At 61.1% G+C, this 16,282-nt stretch overlaps 1 protein-coding gene and 1 long non-coding RNA gene across 4 annotated transcripts; one reads left to right on the top strand and one right to left on the bottom strand.

The window, feature by feature from the left end:
- Positions 1–114: 114 nt before the first annotated feature.
- CACNB3 (calcium voltage-gated channel auxiliary subunit beta 3) lies at positions 115–11,991 on the bottom strand. 3 transcript variants are annotated; one of them, XM_070051287.1, is made up of 13 exons: positions 11,971–11,991; positions 4,819–4,941; positions 4,504–4,626; positions 4,102–4,217; positions 3,761–3,825; positions 3,534–3,553; positions 3,282–3,362; positions 3,076–3,134; positions 2,817–2,926; positions 2,464–2,615; positions 2,188–2,283; positions 1,911–2,060; positions 115–1,470 (listed from the first exon to the last, which is right to left on the bottom strand). In XM_070051287.1, the coding sequence occupies exons 1-13, from the start codon at positions 11,974–11,976 to the stop codon at positions 1,177–1,179; spliced, it is 1,395 nt and encodes a 464-aa protein (XP_069907388.1). In that variant the 5' UTR covers positions 11,977–11,991; the 3' UTR covers positions 115–1,176.
- Positions 11,992–12,119: 128 nt separating this feature from the next.
- On the top strand, positions 12,120–16,082 carry LOC127491010 (uncharacterized). Its single transcript, XR_011380039.1, has 2 exons — positions 12,120–14,376; positions 14,968–16,082. It is a non-coding gene; the product is annotated as an uncharacterized lncRNA (long non-coding RNA).
- Positions 16,083–16,282: the final 200 nt, after the last annotated feature.

Below are 16,282 nucleotides of genomic sequence, written 5' to 3'. Positions count from 1 at the left end.
CCTGCCTCTCAGCTCTCAGTGGCTCCTTGGAGAGAGAAGCGAGACCAGAATACTCTACCTGGCCACACTGGAACAGAACATGGCTACCTGTGCAAACAGAACAGAAGGCTGGCGGACTGTGCATGGTGTTTTATTCGTGATGACAGCAAGGTTGGGCAGGGTCTCGTGGAGCATGCTCTGAAGGTCACACACAAGAGCCAGAAGGCAAGGATAGGGGTAGACAGGGCCTCGGGGGCTGTCCACTGTGTCCCCATTGCTCCCTACTCAGCCCTAACCTAGCAAGCAGCAGCTGTGAGTCAGGGAGAAAAGCCTGGAGCCCCGGTCTCCCAGGAGCCATGAAAGGCGAGGACAGAAATGACGGGATGCGAGGGCGAAGGAATGAGGATGGCAGGGAGGCCCCCAAAGCTGTTGTTAACGTCTTCTGCTACCCAAGCCTGCCCGCCCTCCACAAGCCGCAGTCCAGTCCAGGCCGGCCCCGTCTGCTCTCAGCCGGACCACGCTCCTGGTCCCTGGTCCTGACAGGTATCGAGAAGCTTCCAGGTAGGGTGGGGAGAGGCCTTTCCTCCAAGAGCATCTGCCGTGACGTCTTTCTCGGGCCCCAGCCTAGCCTGCCTGCCGCTCCAGTCTCAGATGTGGAGGCCCCCGGCCCCAGCTGACGGGAGTGCCACCTGTCTGGCTCTGATTGTCTCATGTCTTGTGTGTGGCAGTGAGGTGAGAGTGGAGGCCTTTGGACCCCCGAGTCCCTTGACTGTTAGGACTTGTGCCTGCTCAGGAACCTTGTGTCCTCGTGCCATGGTGCCCATACCCCAGCCTCTTGTCACTCTGAGGCGGCTCCCTTCCCTGAGAGGTGGGAAGGCCCCTGCTAAGGAGATCCTGGCCTGAGGGTGCTGCCCAGAGGGGCAACTTGTTGTGCAGGAGAGGAAGGTGCCAGGGGTGCAGCACACACAGCTAGTACCTGGAATGGGAGCCTGGGGCGAGGTGTGGGGGGGTGGTCACTGTGCCCAGGAGGGAGAGGGACCCCTGCTTCTCCCATAACCTTGGGAGCTGGGGCCGGGCAGGGGGTTGTGGGGGCTGAGCCTAGCGCCAGCCTAATGCCAGTCTAACTCCGGCCTGCTTGGAGTGGGTACCCCAGCTAGGTGTGCCTGTGCCCGCTAGGGTGGGAACATCAGGAGGCTGTCAGTAGCTATCCTTGGGCCAAGGCCGATTGCGCTGCCAGTTCCGGTCATTGTGGTTGTGCTCCGAGTCCTGGGCGAGGAGCCGGTCTTGGGGGTCGTGCCCGTTAGCACTGGGCAGCCCCGAGGTGTGTTGTCGGTGAGGCTGGTACAGGTCCTGGTAGGCGTCCGCATAGTCTTCCTCCAGGTGGCGTGAGCTCCGCTGGGAGGACCCCGTCCAGGCCTCGTCTGAGGGCATCAGGCTGTCCCGCTCCAGGGGTGAGTGCTCCTCGCCACGCTCCCCCAGCAGCTGCTGGCTCTGGGGGCCACACAACAGCTCTCAGGGAGGCAGCACACACCTTGAAGGCCTTGGCCTGCCTTCCACCTCTGGCAGGGCGAGGGATTTGGCCCCCCACCCCCACTCAACTCTCAATTCCCAGGAACGGGAAACCCTGCGAGGAAGCATGGCTCCTCATCAGAGTCGGAAACCTGGAGCCATGGCTCCGGCAACATTGAGACTCTGCCTTCAAAACCATGGTGGGTGGTAAGGGGAAGACTATCAAAACTGTGTATCTCCTGACCCCTAGAAAGTGCATCTCTGACCACCCAGGAGGTTGATTTATTCCCTCTCTCCTCAGGAGGCTCCTGGGCCCATCTGCACTGGCTCTGTCCAGCAGAGCTGATAGTTCTGCAGGCCTGTGGCCTTCTGAAGGGGAGGCCTTCTCTGGTGGCGGGGCCGAGCCAGCTAGAACTGCTTACCTGGAGTCCAGGGATGGCACTGGGGGGGCCCAGGAGCCCAGGCCCGGGGGCTGGGTGGTGGGTGGCCCGCCAGTACACCTCGAGGTACTCGGCCAAGTGTTCACAGGCATCTTCCAGCTGGTTCTCATCCAGGATCACATCAAATGACTCCTAGGCAGGCAGGGAGGGAGGGAGGGAGACTCCTGGCATCCCCATTGGCAGCCACACCCCCACCCCTGCCATCCCCCGTGATCCCTGTGGAAGAGCGGGCCCAGGAGCAGCCGGCCCGGGCACTCACTGGTGGACACTGCACCAGCTTGTCATACGCCATCATTTGTACTGTCAGGTGCTTCATCTGTGACTTTCCCCGGGAGCGGATGAGACGTTGGAGGACCTGGGGGAGGAACAGGGGCAGGTAGAACTAGGCCTGGAGTGTCCCCCATACACACTGATGCAGCCTCGGTAGCAGGTGCAGAGGCCTCAATGGTGATAAGCAGCTGCCCTAGGCAGGTGTGCCACGTTCCAGGGGGCAGCCCTGTGGACCCCTGTTGCCTCCCCCCATTGCAGACCCTACCTTCGGTGAAGAGACTTTGACAAAGACGATGATGGGAGCCAGCGAGGTCTTGGCCAGCTGTGCTGGGTGGTTGATGGTGTCGGCATCCAGCACCACCAGCTGCAGGGATTTGGCCAGCTCGAAAATGCGCTCAATCTCACTCTGTACTTCGGCTGAGGGGGGGGAGGAGGCAGCCGGGCTCACAGGGGGCTCTGGGGGCTTCCAGGGGGTGCATGGGAAGGAACTGGAGGGAGAGGGAGAGGGCATGGGGTAGGTGGTGGGCTTTTGCTGATCCCCAGGGCAGGGAGGGAGCTGGGCGGAAAGACAAGGAGGAGGGGGAGGCAGGTGAGGGGCGGGAGATGCCTGGCTCTCACCGATGCTGGAGCGGGCAGAGGAGCGCTCAATGATGGTCCTCTTGCCAGGATTGTTGAGCACGGATCGCTTGGCCAGGGAGAGGTCAGCGGTGACACGGGTGATGGAGATCCTGGTGGAGGGGAGGGGTGAGGGTGGAGCGGAAGCGCAGGCCACCTCTGACCCCGGAGCCCACCCACTCCAACACATGCCACAGGCCCCCGGAAGGAGGGCAGCAAGCTTCTGCCAGATCCTCCCAGCACCTGGGCTGGGGCAGCTTACCTGCCATCGAACCTATGTTTGAGGAAGTCGAAGAGGGCCTTTTGCATCATGTCTGTGACCTGGGACGGGGAGGACAGGGCCACATTAGGAAAAGCCACACCCCCTCCAGGGCGGGGCGGTGTGAGCAGCCCTTTCCATTGCCTCCCCCCACCCTGCCCCGCCCCGCCCCTGATGGCGACCCTCTGGGGTCAGGGGTCTCCTCTCACCTCGTAGCCTTTCAGGGAGGGCCCCACCAGCACCACAGGCCGCATGGAGGGCACCACATCGTACGGGGGAACGTGTTCTGCCTGCAGAATGGACAATCCCACAACATCACGGCCCCAGACCTGCCTGGTGCCTGGTGAGTGACTGAGGGCAGAAGTTCTGGGCTCCCTCCCTTCTCCGCTCTGCCCCTCCAGCTGTGACTGCCCAGAGCCCTAAGCCGTGAGCCCCCAGCCCAGGCCCCTTCCTCCACTCACCTGCTTTTGCTTCTGCTTGGCTTTTTGGAAAAGGAAATAAGAGATTAAAGTTGGTGAAGGGGGGAATGGGCCCTGAGGGGGGCGAGGGAGTGGCAGCCCCTTCCCCAGGGAGACAGCGGGCTCCTCCCAGCTCTCTCAGTCCCCTCCGCCAGCCCCTTCCCCAGCAGCTCACTGGAGAGACTCCTTTTGCCCACCTACCCAAGACAGGTGGGGTGGGGGGCAGCTACCTAGAGATGGAGGAGGGGAGCGTCGGTTGCCAATGTCACTCAGGCTAGAAGGGTTTCCAGATCTCCTGAGTGGAGAGAGAGCAAGGGAGAGAGAATGCATCAGTGTGTGTGTGTGCAAGTGTGTGCGCACATGTGTGTGTGTTCTAAACAACATTTAATAGTTGCCCAAACTTCCATATGCTTTAGTGAGAGAGGTGTATGTGTGATGCGTGTGCGTTTCTTTGTGTGGTGTAAACACATGGAGCTGGGGATGAGTGCATGCATTTGATACAGATGTGATATATATGTGTGTGTTTTGGGGGTGATACGTTTATATGCTCATGGGTCAGCCTGGCTCTCACCTGGCTTTCTGCTCCTGTTTCAGCCGGATGCTCTCCAGGCGCTGGGGGCTGGGGATGAAGGCGATGTCCCCGCCCTCTTTGACTAACCGCCCGATCCACCAGTCATTGCTGTACTTCTGGGGAGGGGGTGGACAGGAAGGGGTGGTGAGAGGGGTGGGCCCAGGGCTCAAGGCAGCTCTTCCCTGGGAAGGAGGCTGGGAGGTCTGAGAAAGGTGGCAGCCAGTTTGGAGCCTGAGCCACCAGGATTTCGGGATGAGGCACCCCAGCAGTCACAGGGGACTTCAGGGGCTGCTAACACAGCTGCTCACTCTACAGCTCTGGGGACTGTGGTCTGAGACAGGCGCGGGGTGGGGGAGGGGAACACCAGGGCCCAAGGTGTGTGTGGATAGTGGGCTCAGTCACCTCTTTAATATGCAGAAAGTCTTTGGCCTCAAAGTTGATACCCGAGCCCTGGACTGGGCACTCCTCATCCAGCACACCGCAGTAGCTGACATTGGTCCTCACGGCAAACGCCACCGGTTTGTGCTGGAGAATTCGGCCACAGGAATGCAAGTGAGAGGCGTCTCTGAGCACCCAGCCAGCTTCAGTGTCCCCCACCCCGCCCCACATCCTCTTCCAAGCTGCCTGATGCCCCTGGGAGCTCAAGCCCCGGGATGGGTTCCTTCCCTCCTCCCCCAGCTGGCTTCCTGGATTGCCCCACCCTGCCCAGAGGTATACCTTGGCCCTTTCCAGCTGCTGCTGAGCCTGGCTCTCCACCTCGCGCCGGGCACTCTCCCGGTCCTCCTCCAGGGAGACGTCCGAATCCAGAGATGGACGGCTGGTATAGGAGTCGGCTGAACCCTGGGGAAGGAGAGAGGCGAGACTCCGGGACTTAGGCCTGCAGGCTTCCTAACTCTGGGGTGCCACCTCCTAGGGGTGACTGGACTCCTAGAGTTCTTCCGGCCCCTGGAAGGACCCCCAGGTCCCCAAGGCTGCAGGAAAGATGGTGCAATCTACGAATGCAAAGATCGGGGCCCCTCCTCCTCCAAGCCTAAGACCATCTTTGAACACACTCCACGTCTCTCCTTCCTCTCTCATTTCCCCACCACGTGCTCTGAGGCAGATGTACTGAAAACATGATATATTGGAGATAGTTCTGAATCCAGGATTCGCAGCCTATCATTCATGCCAGCCTCCAAAGCTGCACTCCCAGGCACATGAAATAGACAGTCACCCCCTCCATCCCACTTCCCTCCTCCAACAAGACTCCAAAGGCCCCCGCCCTTCCAGGGTGAGGAGAAGTAAAGACTAGGGCATTGGTACCTCCTGGAACTCACTGCCCTTTCTGTTCTCCCTACCCCCACGAACATTCTTTCCTTTTACACCTGCTGGGGTAACCGGGTCAGGTGTTAGCAGCGAATAAGACACAGACCGTGAGGCAACACAAAGCTATCTTCTCGCCAGGGGACACCAGTGCCAGGTTGGTGCCAGGCAACCCAGCCGAGGACCAGGACCCTGGGGATGTGGGGAGGGGGAGTCTTTGTAATGTCAGCAAGGCGAGTCCCAGAGTCCTGCCCATAGGCAGGGTCTGTGGGTGATGAGGGTACATTTGGAGGTTGGCAGGGTTTATGTGTGTGTTTGTGTGTGCCATGTCTGAGGCCATGAGGGAGAGACACTAAAGAGCAAGAGAAGCCGGGCTTGGAGGCAAGAGGCTGGAATTTACATCGTCTGGGTTTTTCCCTCTGCCCAGAGAAAAGGGAATTTTGTGTTTTCTGCTTCAGTGCTGCACACACACACCCCCACCCCTCAGCTATGAGCAGAAGCCTAAAGTGATTCTTCCCTTAATTCTAGGATGCTGGTAGCAGAGAAAGCAGGAAACTAGATAAAGGGTTCCTGCGTCCGTGCATGTGTGTGCACGTGTGTGTGTGTGTATTGGTGTGTGTGTAGGGGAAGGGGTTCTGGCATATTCTCAGGGTGAGCACCACTCCCACAAGGCTACTGTGCATGATGATTTTCTGGGAGGGGGGGGCAGAGGCCAGACTCTCAGGGGAGAAGGCAAAACTGCACATCTGCTGCCCATAACGTTCTCTGCCCCAGCCCAACCCTAGGTGAGAGAGCTGGAGGCACGGCAGGCCCTCGAGCCTAAATGATGGTGTGGAGCAGACCAAAGATGTGAAGATTGCATAGAGGGGCAGGGAGGGGCGGTCTTTAATTTTATAGATGAGTAGAGCGTGCTTGCGGCTGTCCATCTTTCCTGAGAACAAAATAAGACTGGTCTGGCAGCGGGACAGAAAGACGCTGTGCTGAAACCGCTGGATGTGGTGGAAGACCCCCTTCCAGGGCTCTCAGGACACGCGAAACAGCTCTGTGGGCCACGCTGAATTGGACAGTGGCCAGCAGGCTGGGAGGCAGAGGCAGGACGGCCACTCACTTTGGCGCCTAAACATCGGAGACTGCAGACGCCCAGCAGGTGCTGGGCGAGGAGCCTCGGCTTTCCTTCTGCTGTAGGGCTCTCAGCCTAACTGGGTAACTTTAGTGCAGGGTGCGTCTGGCTTACCTGACCTCTCACCTTCCAGTGGCAATCACAGGAGCTCTCCCGACAAGTTTCGGAGTTATACTCAGAAGGGACTCCTCCATCCATGATTCCACTCCCAAATCCTCAAGGCTCACCCACCTCTCACGCTATGCTATGGCCAGGGCTGCGTAGCAAACCCATTCTTGCATCTTTTACCTCTGCTCTACCCCACTACGGCAAAACAGCCAAAGGCTCAGCACTTTGGAGCTGTCAGAAGTTGGCACGGGTGGTGCCCCCCTTGCCTGGTGAGTGTGTGGGCAGGCTGCAGCTCCTCTCGCCTGGCACGGGGGAAGAAGAGGAGGGAGATGAGCCGGTGGATTTATTTAGAGACTGATCTCCCTCCTACTGCTTCAGAGGGGGCCTCAGGGAGAGAGCAAGGAGCCAGGAGAGAGGAGGCGAAGTGGCGGGGAGGGGGGAAGAGGGTGATCCAGGACGCTGAGACAGCTGGGAAGGCAGCAGGCTCACCCTCAGACAGCCGTCCACGTGTCTATCTTGTCCCGTGAAGGCCCTCGAGCCCTACAGAGAGCTCACTTTGGCACCCTGGGCTGTGCCAGCTGTCCCCTTCAAGTGTCAGAGAGAAGTGTCCACCAGAGCCTTGCACTGCAGCTGCTGTGCAATCAGCCCCAGAGGTCCCCCTGGGAGAACCGGCCCCAGGAGCAGTCAGGTCCCAGGCAAGGACTGCCAGCTCTGCCAGCTCTGCCCCTTAGCAACTCATCCATCCTGGGCTTGGAGGCAAGAGAAGGCTGGAGGCTTGAAGAGGCAGGCTGCGGCCCACGACCACCAGCACCTCTCCCAGGAGGTGCTGTGGCAGGGTTGGCAGCTCCAAGGGGGGCTTAGAAGCTGCCCCACTCTGGGCCCTATCTTTCCAGGCACTCTCCCTGAGCTCCGGGAATCACTGCCTAATGAGCTGATTTGTCTCAGTGGGTCAGGAGATAAAAGCAAAGAAGAGAATTAAATATTTATCGGCTGCCTGATTTCTCTGAGCCAAGAGAGCTTCCTATCCAAGCCCCGGGCCCCCTCCAGCCCCTCTGGCCTCACCGCCTGGCCCTCCATAGGTGCTGGGTGGCAGGCAAGCCGCAGCTGGGCACTGGGCATGGGGTGGGGGTGCAATCAGGTGTCCCCCCCCCACCCCCCAGGGTGCTGGATGCCCAGGAGAGAAAACGGGCTAGAGGAAGGGGTGAGCTATGGTGATGCGCCAGCGGGGGCGGGCAGGAGACACTGGGCCGCCTCAAGTTTTACAATCCTCTGAGGAGACGGCTTGGTACCCGACACCCTCAGGTCCCTGGTGTGCCGTTCATTTACAGCACATAAAGTGTGGCACGGCCCCCTGCCCAAGAGCCCCCATCAATCCAGAATCTGAAACTCCAGACGTCGCGGGAAACCCTTGCGCCCTCAGCCTCCGGCCTCTCTCCCTCCCTCGACCCCGTCCGTGCTGGGCTGCGGAGCCACCTGCTCCAGCCTTGCGCCACAAGGGCCCCCGGCCCCCCGGGTCTGGGCGGGCGGGCGCCCTCGGCGTGGAATCTGTCTTCCCGCTTTCCCAGAGCGCCCCCTGCACGCCCTGCCCCGCCACTGAGGCGTTTGTCAAAGTCCCGAACTGGGGGAAGGGCCCAGGGAGCCCCAGGTGTCGCCCCAACCCCCCACCCCCACCCCCGCTCCGGCGTGGGCACTCACCGCCTCCGAGTCCTCAAACCCGGGCACGTAGGAGTCCTCATACATGGGGAGTCCGGGCGGGAACGCGAGCGGCGCCGGGGCGGGGGCGGCCCCGAGGCAGGGGCGAGGACGGAGGGCCGCGCCCGAGGGACGCCAGCGAGCCCCGCAGCCTTGCGGGCGGCGGCGGCGGGCGCGCCGGGGACGGAGCTGCCACCGAGACGCCTGCTCGGGCTCGCACCGCAGCTGCCCACCCCCCACCCGCGGGCCCACCCCGAGCGCCGCCAAGGAGTCGGCGCCGGCTCCGCAACAATAGCGCCCGCCCACCCGGCCCTCACGGGAAGGCGGCGCGGCGTGGCCGCGGGGGGCAGCCGGGCCTGGGCCGCGGGAGGGCGCGGACGGGAGCTGGGTCCCCGAGCACCCACGGGCCCGGGGCGGCGGGCGGGAGGGGCGGAGAGGCGGCGGGCGGATCCGAGCGGGCTGGAGGCGGGGCGAGGGGCGCTGCGGGCTCCCAGACGCTCCGCAACCCAGGAAACTGCTCCGCCGGGAAACAAAGGGCTGGGCGGGGGCGGGGAAGGGGCCGAGCGGAGCCGGGCAGCGACCCGCGCGGGCCGGGGTTCGGGCGCTGGGGCGGCCGCAGGCTGGAGAGCGGAACCGGGGACCAGAAAACGGAGAGACCGGGCAGCGGCAGGCGGGGGAGGGGGCCCAGGTGAGATGGCGGCGCGTCCCAGGAGACTCCGAAAGCCAAACCTTGCATTGCAACCGCGGAGGAAGGGATTTGGCGACCCCAGGCCAGTGCTGTGGAAGCAACCACCCCAGTCCCCAGCCCGTACGCGCGGGCCCCGCAGTGCGGGGCCGCGCAGCTGGGGGGCGGGGTCGCCCGACCCTGGAGAAGGGCCGAGGTTCTGGCAGCTGGATAGGCCTCCGCGCACCTGTTGCACGGCGGATTTCACCCCTTTGCAGCCACGATGCAGGTTCCCTTCCTCATCTCCCTGCCAAGGGTGGTGCCAGACATGGCCAAAGGCATTCGTGGGAACTGGGGCAGAAGGGGCTGTTTTAGGAGAACCCACGAGGAGGGGTGGGGGCGAAGGTGCGATCCTGCCTGCCACACAGGCTTGGGAAGGGGAGAAAGGGGCGAGCGTCCCCAGTCCCTGGTGGGGGACCAGGGCCACACCCCGCCTTGGCAGCAAGCCCCAGCTGGGGGGGGACAGGTGTCCTGCTTGCCTCGTCCTGAGACTCTCTCGGGCCTGCTTCAGTTTATCTGTGCCTGTGGCAGTTCCGGCCTTCTCCTCTTGCTAGATTTGGGGGAACAACCTGGACGCCTTGACGGCCAAGGGGGGCGGTGGCTACTCGGGGAGGCGGTGGCTCGGCTTTCACAGTTCCCGCTCGCTCCTGCGGGGGGCAGGGGAGGGGCTGATCGTATATGGACATGACTGTGCCCTCTCTCTCGATTCCTTTAGGATTCCTTGTATCTTTTCCATTCTCTCTCGCGTCAGTTCCTTCCATCCTACAGGGCTGGAGGAGTCTGCTGGAGGACTCCTGGGAGGTGGTTCTAATGGCGTTCTCTGTCCCTGGATCTCCTGGTCTCTCTTTTTTGGGACTCCCCCCACCCACCAGAGATCCAACGAGCTGTAGATCTGGTGGATCTGCCATCAGCAGCCCTTCTTCATACACCTTTTTGGTACCCAAGAGACTGCGTTGCCATGGCAGCCACCCTCAGGAGATGGGTTAAGTTCCTCTGGGTCCATCCCCTGGGTCCTGCAGGAGTTCCAAAGCCTCCCTTCACCTTCCTTCCCTCCTCCCCATATCTCCAGGTTGCTACCCAGCGCCCCTTTCAAGTCTCACCCACATCTGTCTACTCTGGTTCTCAGGCCAACCTAATGACTTCCCATCCTTTAACAAGACATGTGTCAGCATCCATGTGGTCCCTAACTTCTTTTCTGGTCCATGGTTTAGCATGATGGGTGAGGGCTAAATGCAAAAAAGGGGGGGGGGTTAGGGGAGAGGACGTTTCCTGCAGTCTTTCTAAGAGACAGGTGTTAAACTGACAGCTGGCACTACCCAAGGCATGGAAGCCGGTCAATGGGAGGAAGCGCCCAAAGAGCCAGGTTTGGGAGTGAGAATTCTTGGGGAGGCTCCAAAATACCTCTAGCGCTTCTTGTAACCACACCAGGAAGCTGGGCAGATCCCAGGTCCTGAGCATTCGAGGGGGAAACTGAGGCAGGCACTGGGACTTCTGGGAAGACCTAAAAGTCATCTCCTCAGCAGTCCTGCAGATCTGGACCAGGTAGAGGTCCTTAGCATTCTAGCTGCTCAGTGGTCCCCAGGGAACTGGGGGGGGGGGGCGGGGCGGCTTCGTGGAGCTCTCTTTCTAATCAAGCCCCCCTTTCTGGCTCAGCAGTCCGCTCTCCCCTCCCAGTCGCTGGCACCGCCAGCTCCGGCCCCTCCCTCCTCGCCTAACCTGTGCTTTTGGCTTCTCTGGTTCCCTCCCTCCCCATGCGGCAGTCTTCCCCCCAAAAGCGAGCCCTCTTCCTGCTTGGGGCGGGGCTCTCCTCCCACCCACTGGGGAGGGGCCCCCGCGGTTACCTCGTTCAGCAGGAAGGTTGCACTGGAGTCAGAAAAAGACATAAACCGGGTAGCGGCCTCTCCCCCTCCCCCGGGCCAGGGGCTCCGAGGCGGGAGCGGGACCGGCCGCTGCTCTGCACGCTGGCTCCCGCCTGCACGCCTGGCCTCGCCTTTCGCCCGCCCGGCACCGCCGGCACCGCCGCCGGCTCCCTTCCCTCTCTCCTGGTTCCTCCCCCTTCCTCCCTCCCTCTCCCTTCCTCCCTCCCTCTCCCTTCCTCCCTCCCTCCCTCCCTCCCTTTCCCTTCCTCTCTCGCTGCTTCTGTCAGTCTCTCGCTCGCTCTGCCTTTCGGTCCAGCCTCTCTCCACTTCCGTCTCTCGTCTCTACGATACCCACTCTCTGTTTATCTGGATGCCTCCCTCACCGCCTTTCCAGCCCCATCTTCCCCTCCCCCTCTGCTGCTTCCTCAACTCCCCTCCTCAGACAGGGCAAGCTTGGGGCGCAGGAGGGCTCCGAGGCTGCCCGAACACCTGCGCCCTAGGCGGAGGGTTCTGTCTTATCTCAGCCTCCCCTCCGCGCGCCCTGCGCGCATCCTCCAGACCCGGAGAGAGAAACGCACCGCGGTCCCGGGGGAGAGAACCGAAGAATGCGCGTGTTCCGCTTAGGCTTCCAGGGAAGCCTCGTCCGTCCACCCAGCCCTCCCAAGCCCGGCCCCCCGTGGTTCCTGCGGGATCCATTAGGCGAAAGCCCAGGCCGGGATGCGCCCCGCGCCCGGGGAGTCTCCACTACCACTCCAGTGTCCTGAGTTCTGGCACCGCGGGTTTCAGCCTTGCCGAGGAGGACGAAGCGCGGGGAGGCGGCTCCTTCCCGACCGGCTGCAGCGCCCCCTGGGCTCTCCCAGCCCTGCCGGCAGGGGGCGCTGTCCTGGTCCGGAGCAGAGGGTCCCCCGGCTCGCATCCAGACCCGGACTAGCCCCTGTCTCTTTCCTGTTACTTAGAACTTGGGTCCCCAGGCGAGGACACCAGGCTGCACTCCGTCCCCCACCCCCACCCCCCTGGGGCTCCTGAGACGCCGGCGCCCCCTCCAGGCCCTAGACCATTCCTACCTCCATGCTGGCCTTGCGGGGGGCGTTCCAGCTCAGCCAGAGCCTGGGTCCCGGCTGGGTCCGGACAGCAGGGAGCACACAGAGCCGCGGGCCCGCTGCTCGGGTCGTGCCCCCTCCTGCCCCCTCCGGCGGGCACGTCAAAACAGGACAAGCCCAAGTTCTGGCGGGGGAAGGGGGGGAGCGGGAGCGGAGCCCCGGTCGGCTCTCCCCCTACGCCCTCCCGAGCGGACTCACCTCTCATTGGTTCCTCCACGCCCCGGTACCCTCAGGCTGAACTCTTCTCGCCGGGCGGCGGCGATGCGCGCGTGTGCCGGACCTGAGTCCGAACCGCGACCCCCGGCCCCCGCTTCGCCTCAACACTAACACTACAACTCTGCGGGGTCTTTCACCTCCAGGGCGTCCCACCCGGCCCTGGTTTCCCCGGAGATCTCGGGGAGAGGGTGCCTCCCTCTCTGCGCATCCCTTACTTACCCCTGTTCCCGAGGGGGGCTCAGCTGGGGGCGGGAGAATCTGTTCTCTTCCTTCCACCCCTCCTAGCTCGTCCTTAGCTTGGGTTTAACCTGAAAAGCGCTTTGGCGGGCCTACCCCACCCCACCCCCACCCCGGCACGTATTATTCCGCCTTGACCACGAAGAGATGGGAAAGACGTGTGTGTGTGTGTGTGTGTGTGTGTGTGTGCACGCGCAAACCGTGCGCGGAGGATTTTGTGTGTTTGGGGTTGGGGCTCTAATCGAGGAAGCAAAAGCTTTTGCCTTCCATTTGTCAGTGAGACTGGGAGGGAAAGAGGCCCCCCTCTTCCCCCTTCGCTCGCTGACCACAGCTAATGGACCAGCTCCTGGGGCCTCGGGGCAGCTTAAGTTTCCGTAGCAGAAGGGAGGTGCAGTGGGAGGCGGGGGGGGGGGGGGGCGGTGCCGGCCAGGACAACCAATTGTCCCCAGCATCCTCCATCCCTCCACTCTCTCTGCCTCCACCTGCGGCCTCGGAAGCCATCTATCCACTGCTTATGTTAACACAGAAATCTCAGCAACTTCTCCCTTAGCTATCACAGGGGATCCGAGAGGCACCCCCACACTCCTCAGCTTTTCTCATTCCTATCCCAGCTGCTGGACCACGGAAGATTCTCTGCATCTGCTGGACAGAGAAGGGAGCTAGCACCCTTGGAGCTGGACCTGGAGTCCAGCCTCCAGGGCCCCCAGAGCTGCCTATGCCAAGTCCTTCTGTGAGAGGGTTACCCCTTTCCCTGGGTGCCCTGACCTCCCAAGACCTCAGAATATTCTCCAGGGCCCCTAGGAGTCCTCTTAGCTACTTTCTGCACCAGCCAACAGCCCCACTGACCGAAGGCCGGCTTTCATTCTCCACTTGCCTCCTTGGCATGGTATAACCTGCACAACCAGGTTGTGTGCACCACCAGGACAGAGCCTACCACGCCCACCCCTTTGTATCTATTCCACTCAGACAGGAAAAGTTGCCCTGTCCTTCTGGTCTGAGAACATCCTGCAGAAATAGCTTCCTCGGGGTTTCCCCATTGCCAACTGCAGGTGTTGTTCTGGGGAAGTTCTTCCCACATCTAACCACAGTCCCTCCTGCTGCAGTCTCTGTCTGCTTTTCCCAGGTCCTGCCCCTGGGCCTGTGCAGTTATTTGAAGCTTCAAGGCACTTTCAGCTCCATCCCCTGACACAGCATTTGCTATAAATATGTCTGAAGAGTTTCTCGCTGACAATGCCCAGCAAGATTGCACCCTCCTTCCCGAAACCGGGTCTCTGGAGAGATGGGGGAGCGAGCTATGGCTTTTAAGACACAACTCTGGCCCACTCTGGGCCCGACCCTGTGACTGTGCTGGGGACCCCGGGGGTGCCTCCTGGCGCCTGGGGCAGATGGGAAGGTGAGAGGCTGGGGTGATCAGCTCTCACGCTCTTGCAGCCCAGAGTATATTTTGGCTTGGCACATGGCTCTGCTTCACGTACATTTATTTATTTATTTGTTTTGCCTTGGGTCTCAGTTTCCCTTCTGGGTCCACTGCGTATGATAGGTGATTCTGATTCTGCAGAATGGACTGCAGGGGTGAGGCTGGGACCTAAGCATACCAAGGGCTTCCCTGGGTGGAGGAGGGGCATGGGGACCCTGAGGTGGCTTTTACCACCTTCTCTGCTTCACCAGAGGCTGAGCACTGTTCCTACCAGCTGTTGGCACTTGAGGTCTCAGAATCGCTGCACTGCCAAGGGGTCACTTCGAGTCTTTCCTCCCGCTTGAACTGTCAACTGGAACCAAGGAGAGAAGGCAGGGTAGCCGGCCGCCCTTGGAAGACCCTGGAAGACGCTGGCCTCAGGCTGGGGAGCTGTTAGGGGTGAGGGGTTCCCCACGTAGGGGCAGCTGAAGCAGGCCGGGTGGCAGAGGTGCGGACAGCAGGTGAGTGGGCTGAAGGCTGTGTGTGGGTCCTTCCTTGCCCACCTCCTTGGATCACTGTGGGTTCCTGGATCTCCCGCTGGGCCCCGAATCTCAGCCCAGAGCAGAGCCCCTCTCTGACACAGAGTCGAGGGCCAGGTGCCCGCGTGGATCTGCTGACTGGGTCCCCCTCCACTGACTGCCCCAGCCCTGCCTCCCACCCTTCTCGATGGAAAGCATCTGAGCCGAGGCGACCCTCTCCGGCTCGGAAGGAGGGCATGGTGCCTGCAGCCTCTCCAGGAATGCATTATTGAGGAGGACTTGGCGCTGGCTGCTCACTGCTGCCTCTCCCTCTGCTGCCCGCTGCAGGCAGGGAGGGGGTGTGTCCCGGGGACCTGGGAAGGAGGGCTGGGGAGGGGCAGCCTCTAGACAGGGACTGGAAAGTGAGGGGGGGGGTGCCTGCCCAGGAGAGCAGGGCGGTCTGGTGGAGTTGTACTGCCCCCATAGCCCCCAACCAGAGGGGAGCTGGCAGCCCCCCTGGAGCCAGCTTGGGAAGTGGAGCTGGAAGAATCTTTTTATTTTTTTAAAAGATTTATTTATTTATTTATTTGAAAGGCAGAGTTACAGAGAGAGTCTTCCATCTGCTGGTTCACTCCCCAAATGGCCACAATGGCTGGAGCTGCACCAATCCGAAGCCAGGAGCCAGGAGCTTCAGCCAGGTCTCTCACGCAGGTGCAGGGGCCCAAGCACTTGGGTCATCCTCCAGTGCTTTCTCAGGTTCATTAGCAGGGAGCTGGATGGGAAATGGAGCAGCCAGAACTTGAACCCATGCCCATATGGGATGCCAGCACTGCAGGTGACGGCTTTAACCCGAAGCCCCAAGACTCTTGACCCAAGGTTGCCCGGGGTGAGAGGTCTGGGCTCCACATGCCTCCTGGGTAGCAGAGTGACCTGAAGCCATCGTGAGCAGGGCCATCGGGTTATTGGGGGACGCTGTGGAAGAGGGGGGCACTGCCGGAAGCTTGCGGTGGAGAGGAAGCGTCCCCCGGACCTTGGAAAGAATGCAGGCTTCTCAGTCTAACAACCAGAAGCCAAGTCCCGTTCTCCCGCATACCCGGTGTGGGCAAGGCATTCACATCTCAGAAATTCAGCTTTCTACTTTTAAGAATGGAAAATAACAACAACAACAAAAAACAGCACTGATTTTACCAGAAGTTCCGTGAGGATTCAACAGGAACGTTTGTTTCATAAAAAGATAAATTGCTGTCTCAGGGTCAGCCATTGCTGGGGCCAGAGATGGACGTGGCTCGGCTCAGCTGGGCTCCCAGTGGAAAGAACCTTGCAGCAGTCCGCCTGCCCATGACCTGGGTGTGAGCCCGTGCCCTGGGCCTGACCCAGGAAGGAACTGGAAGGTTCCTTCCTCTTCTGAGACTGGATGACTTGCCAGAGGCCACAATTAGCCCGAGGCGGGCTCTGGATTCAGACCCAGAACTTGGCGATTCTCATTCCTGGATTCTTCCTGTTGCAAGTGCTCCTGCTGCAGACTTAGGATTGGGGGGACCTTGCCCTGTGAAAAGTCCCCCACAGCCAGCGAGGCCTCGGCCATTGGTGCTTCATTCTTTACTGCGTCCCCACACCTCCTTCTCCTGCAGGAATAAACCCTGTGTAGATTTCCTGACTCTTCTCAGAGGCAGCATGAATGCATGAATAATATTACGGATGCTTTGGAATGCAGTTTTTAAACAGCCTTTGTTTTGGGTTTGGCTCATGCACGTGTGTGTGTGTGTGTGTGTGTGTGTGTGTGGTGCTGCATGGGGCTTGGACAGCCTTTTTTTTTTTTTTTTTTTTTTTTTTTAAGTATTTATTTATTTGGAAGGGAGTTGGAGGGAGGGAGAAAGAGGGGGCACTTCCAATCACAGGTTCCTCTCCA

The sequence above is a fragment of the Oryctolagus cuniculus genome, chromosome 11 (genome assembly GCF_964237555.1).
Source record: "Oryctolagus cuniculus chromosome 11, mOryCun1.1, whole genome shotgun sequence".
In the NCBI taxonomy this organism is placed as follows: Eukaryota; Metazoa; Chordata; class Mammalia; order Lagomorpha; family Leporidae; genus Oryctolagus; species Oryctolagus cuniculus.
This window is presented reverse-complemented; position numbering and strand designations above follow the sequence as displayed.

What these genes read in the sequence shown, in the direction of transcription:
- CACNB3 (XM_051844886.2), bottom strand. Translation starts at nt 10,930, where the DNA reads ATGTCTTTTTCTGACTCCAGTGCAACCTTCCTGCTGAACGAG. An exon ending in CTCCCCTCCTCCATCTCTAG is followed by an intron (nt 3,554 to 3,760) that starts GTAGCTGCCCCC and finishes TTTTCCAAAAAG; the next exon opens with CCAAGCAGAAGCAAAAGCAG. An exon ending in AGCTGGTGCAGTGTCCACCA is followed by an intron (nt 2,061 to 2,187) that starts GTGAGTGCCCGG and finishes CTGCCTGCCTAG; the next exon opens with GAGTCATTTGATGTGATCCT.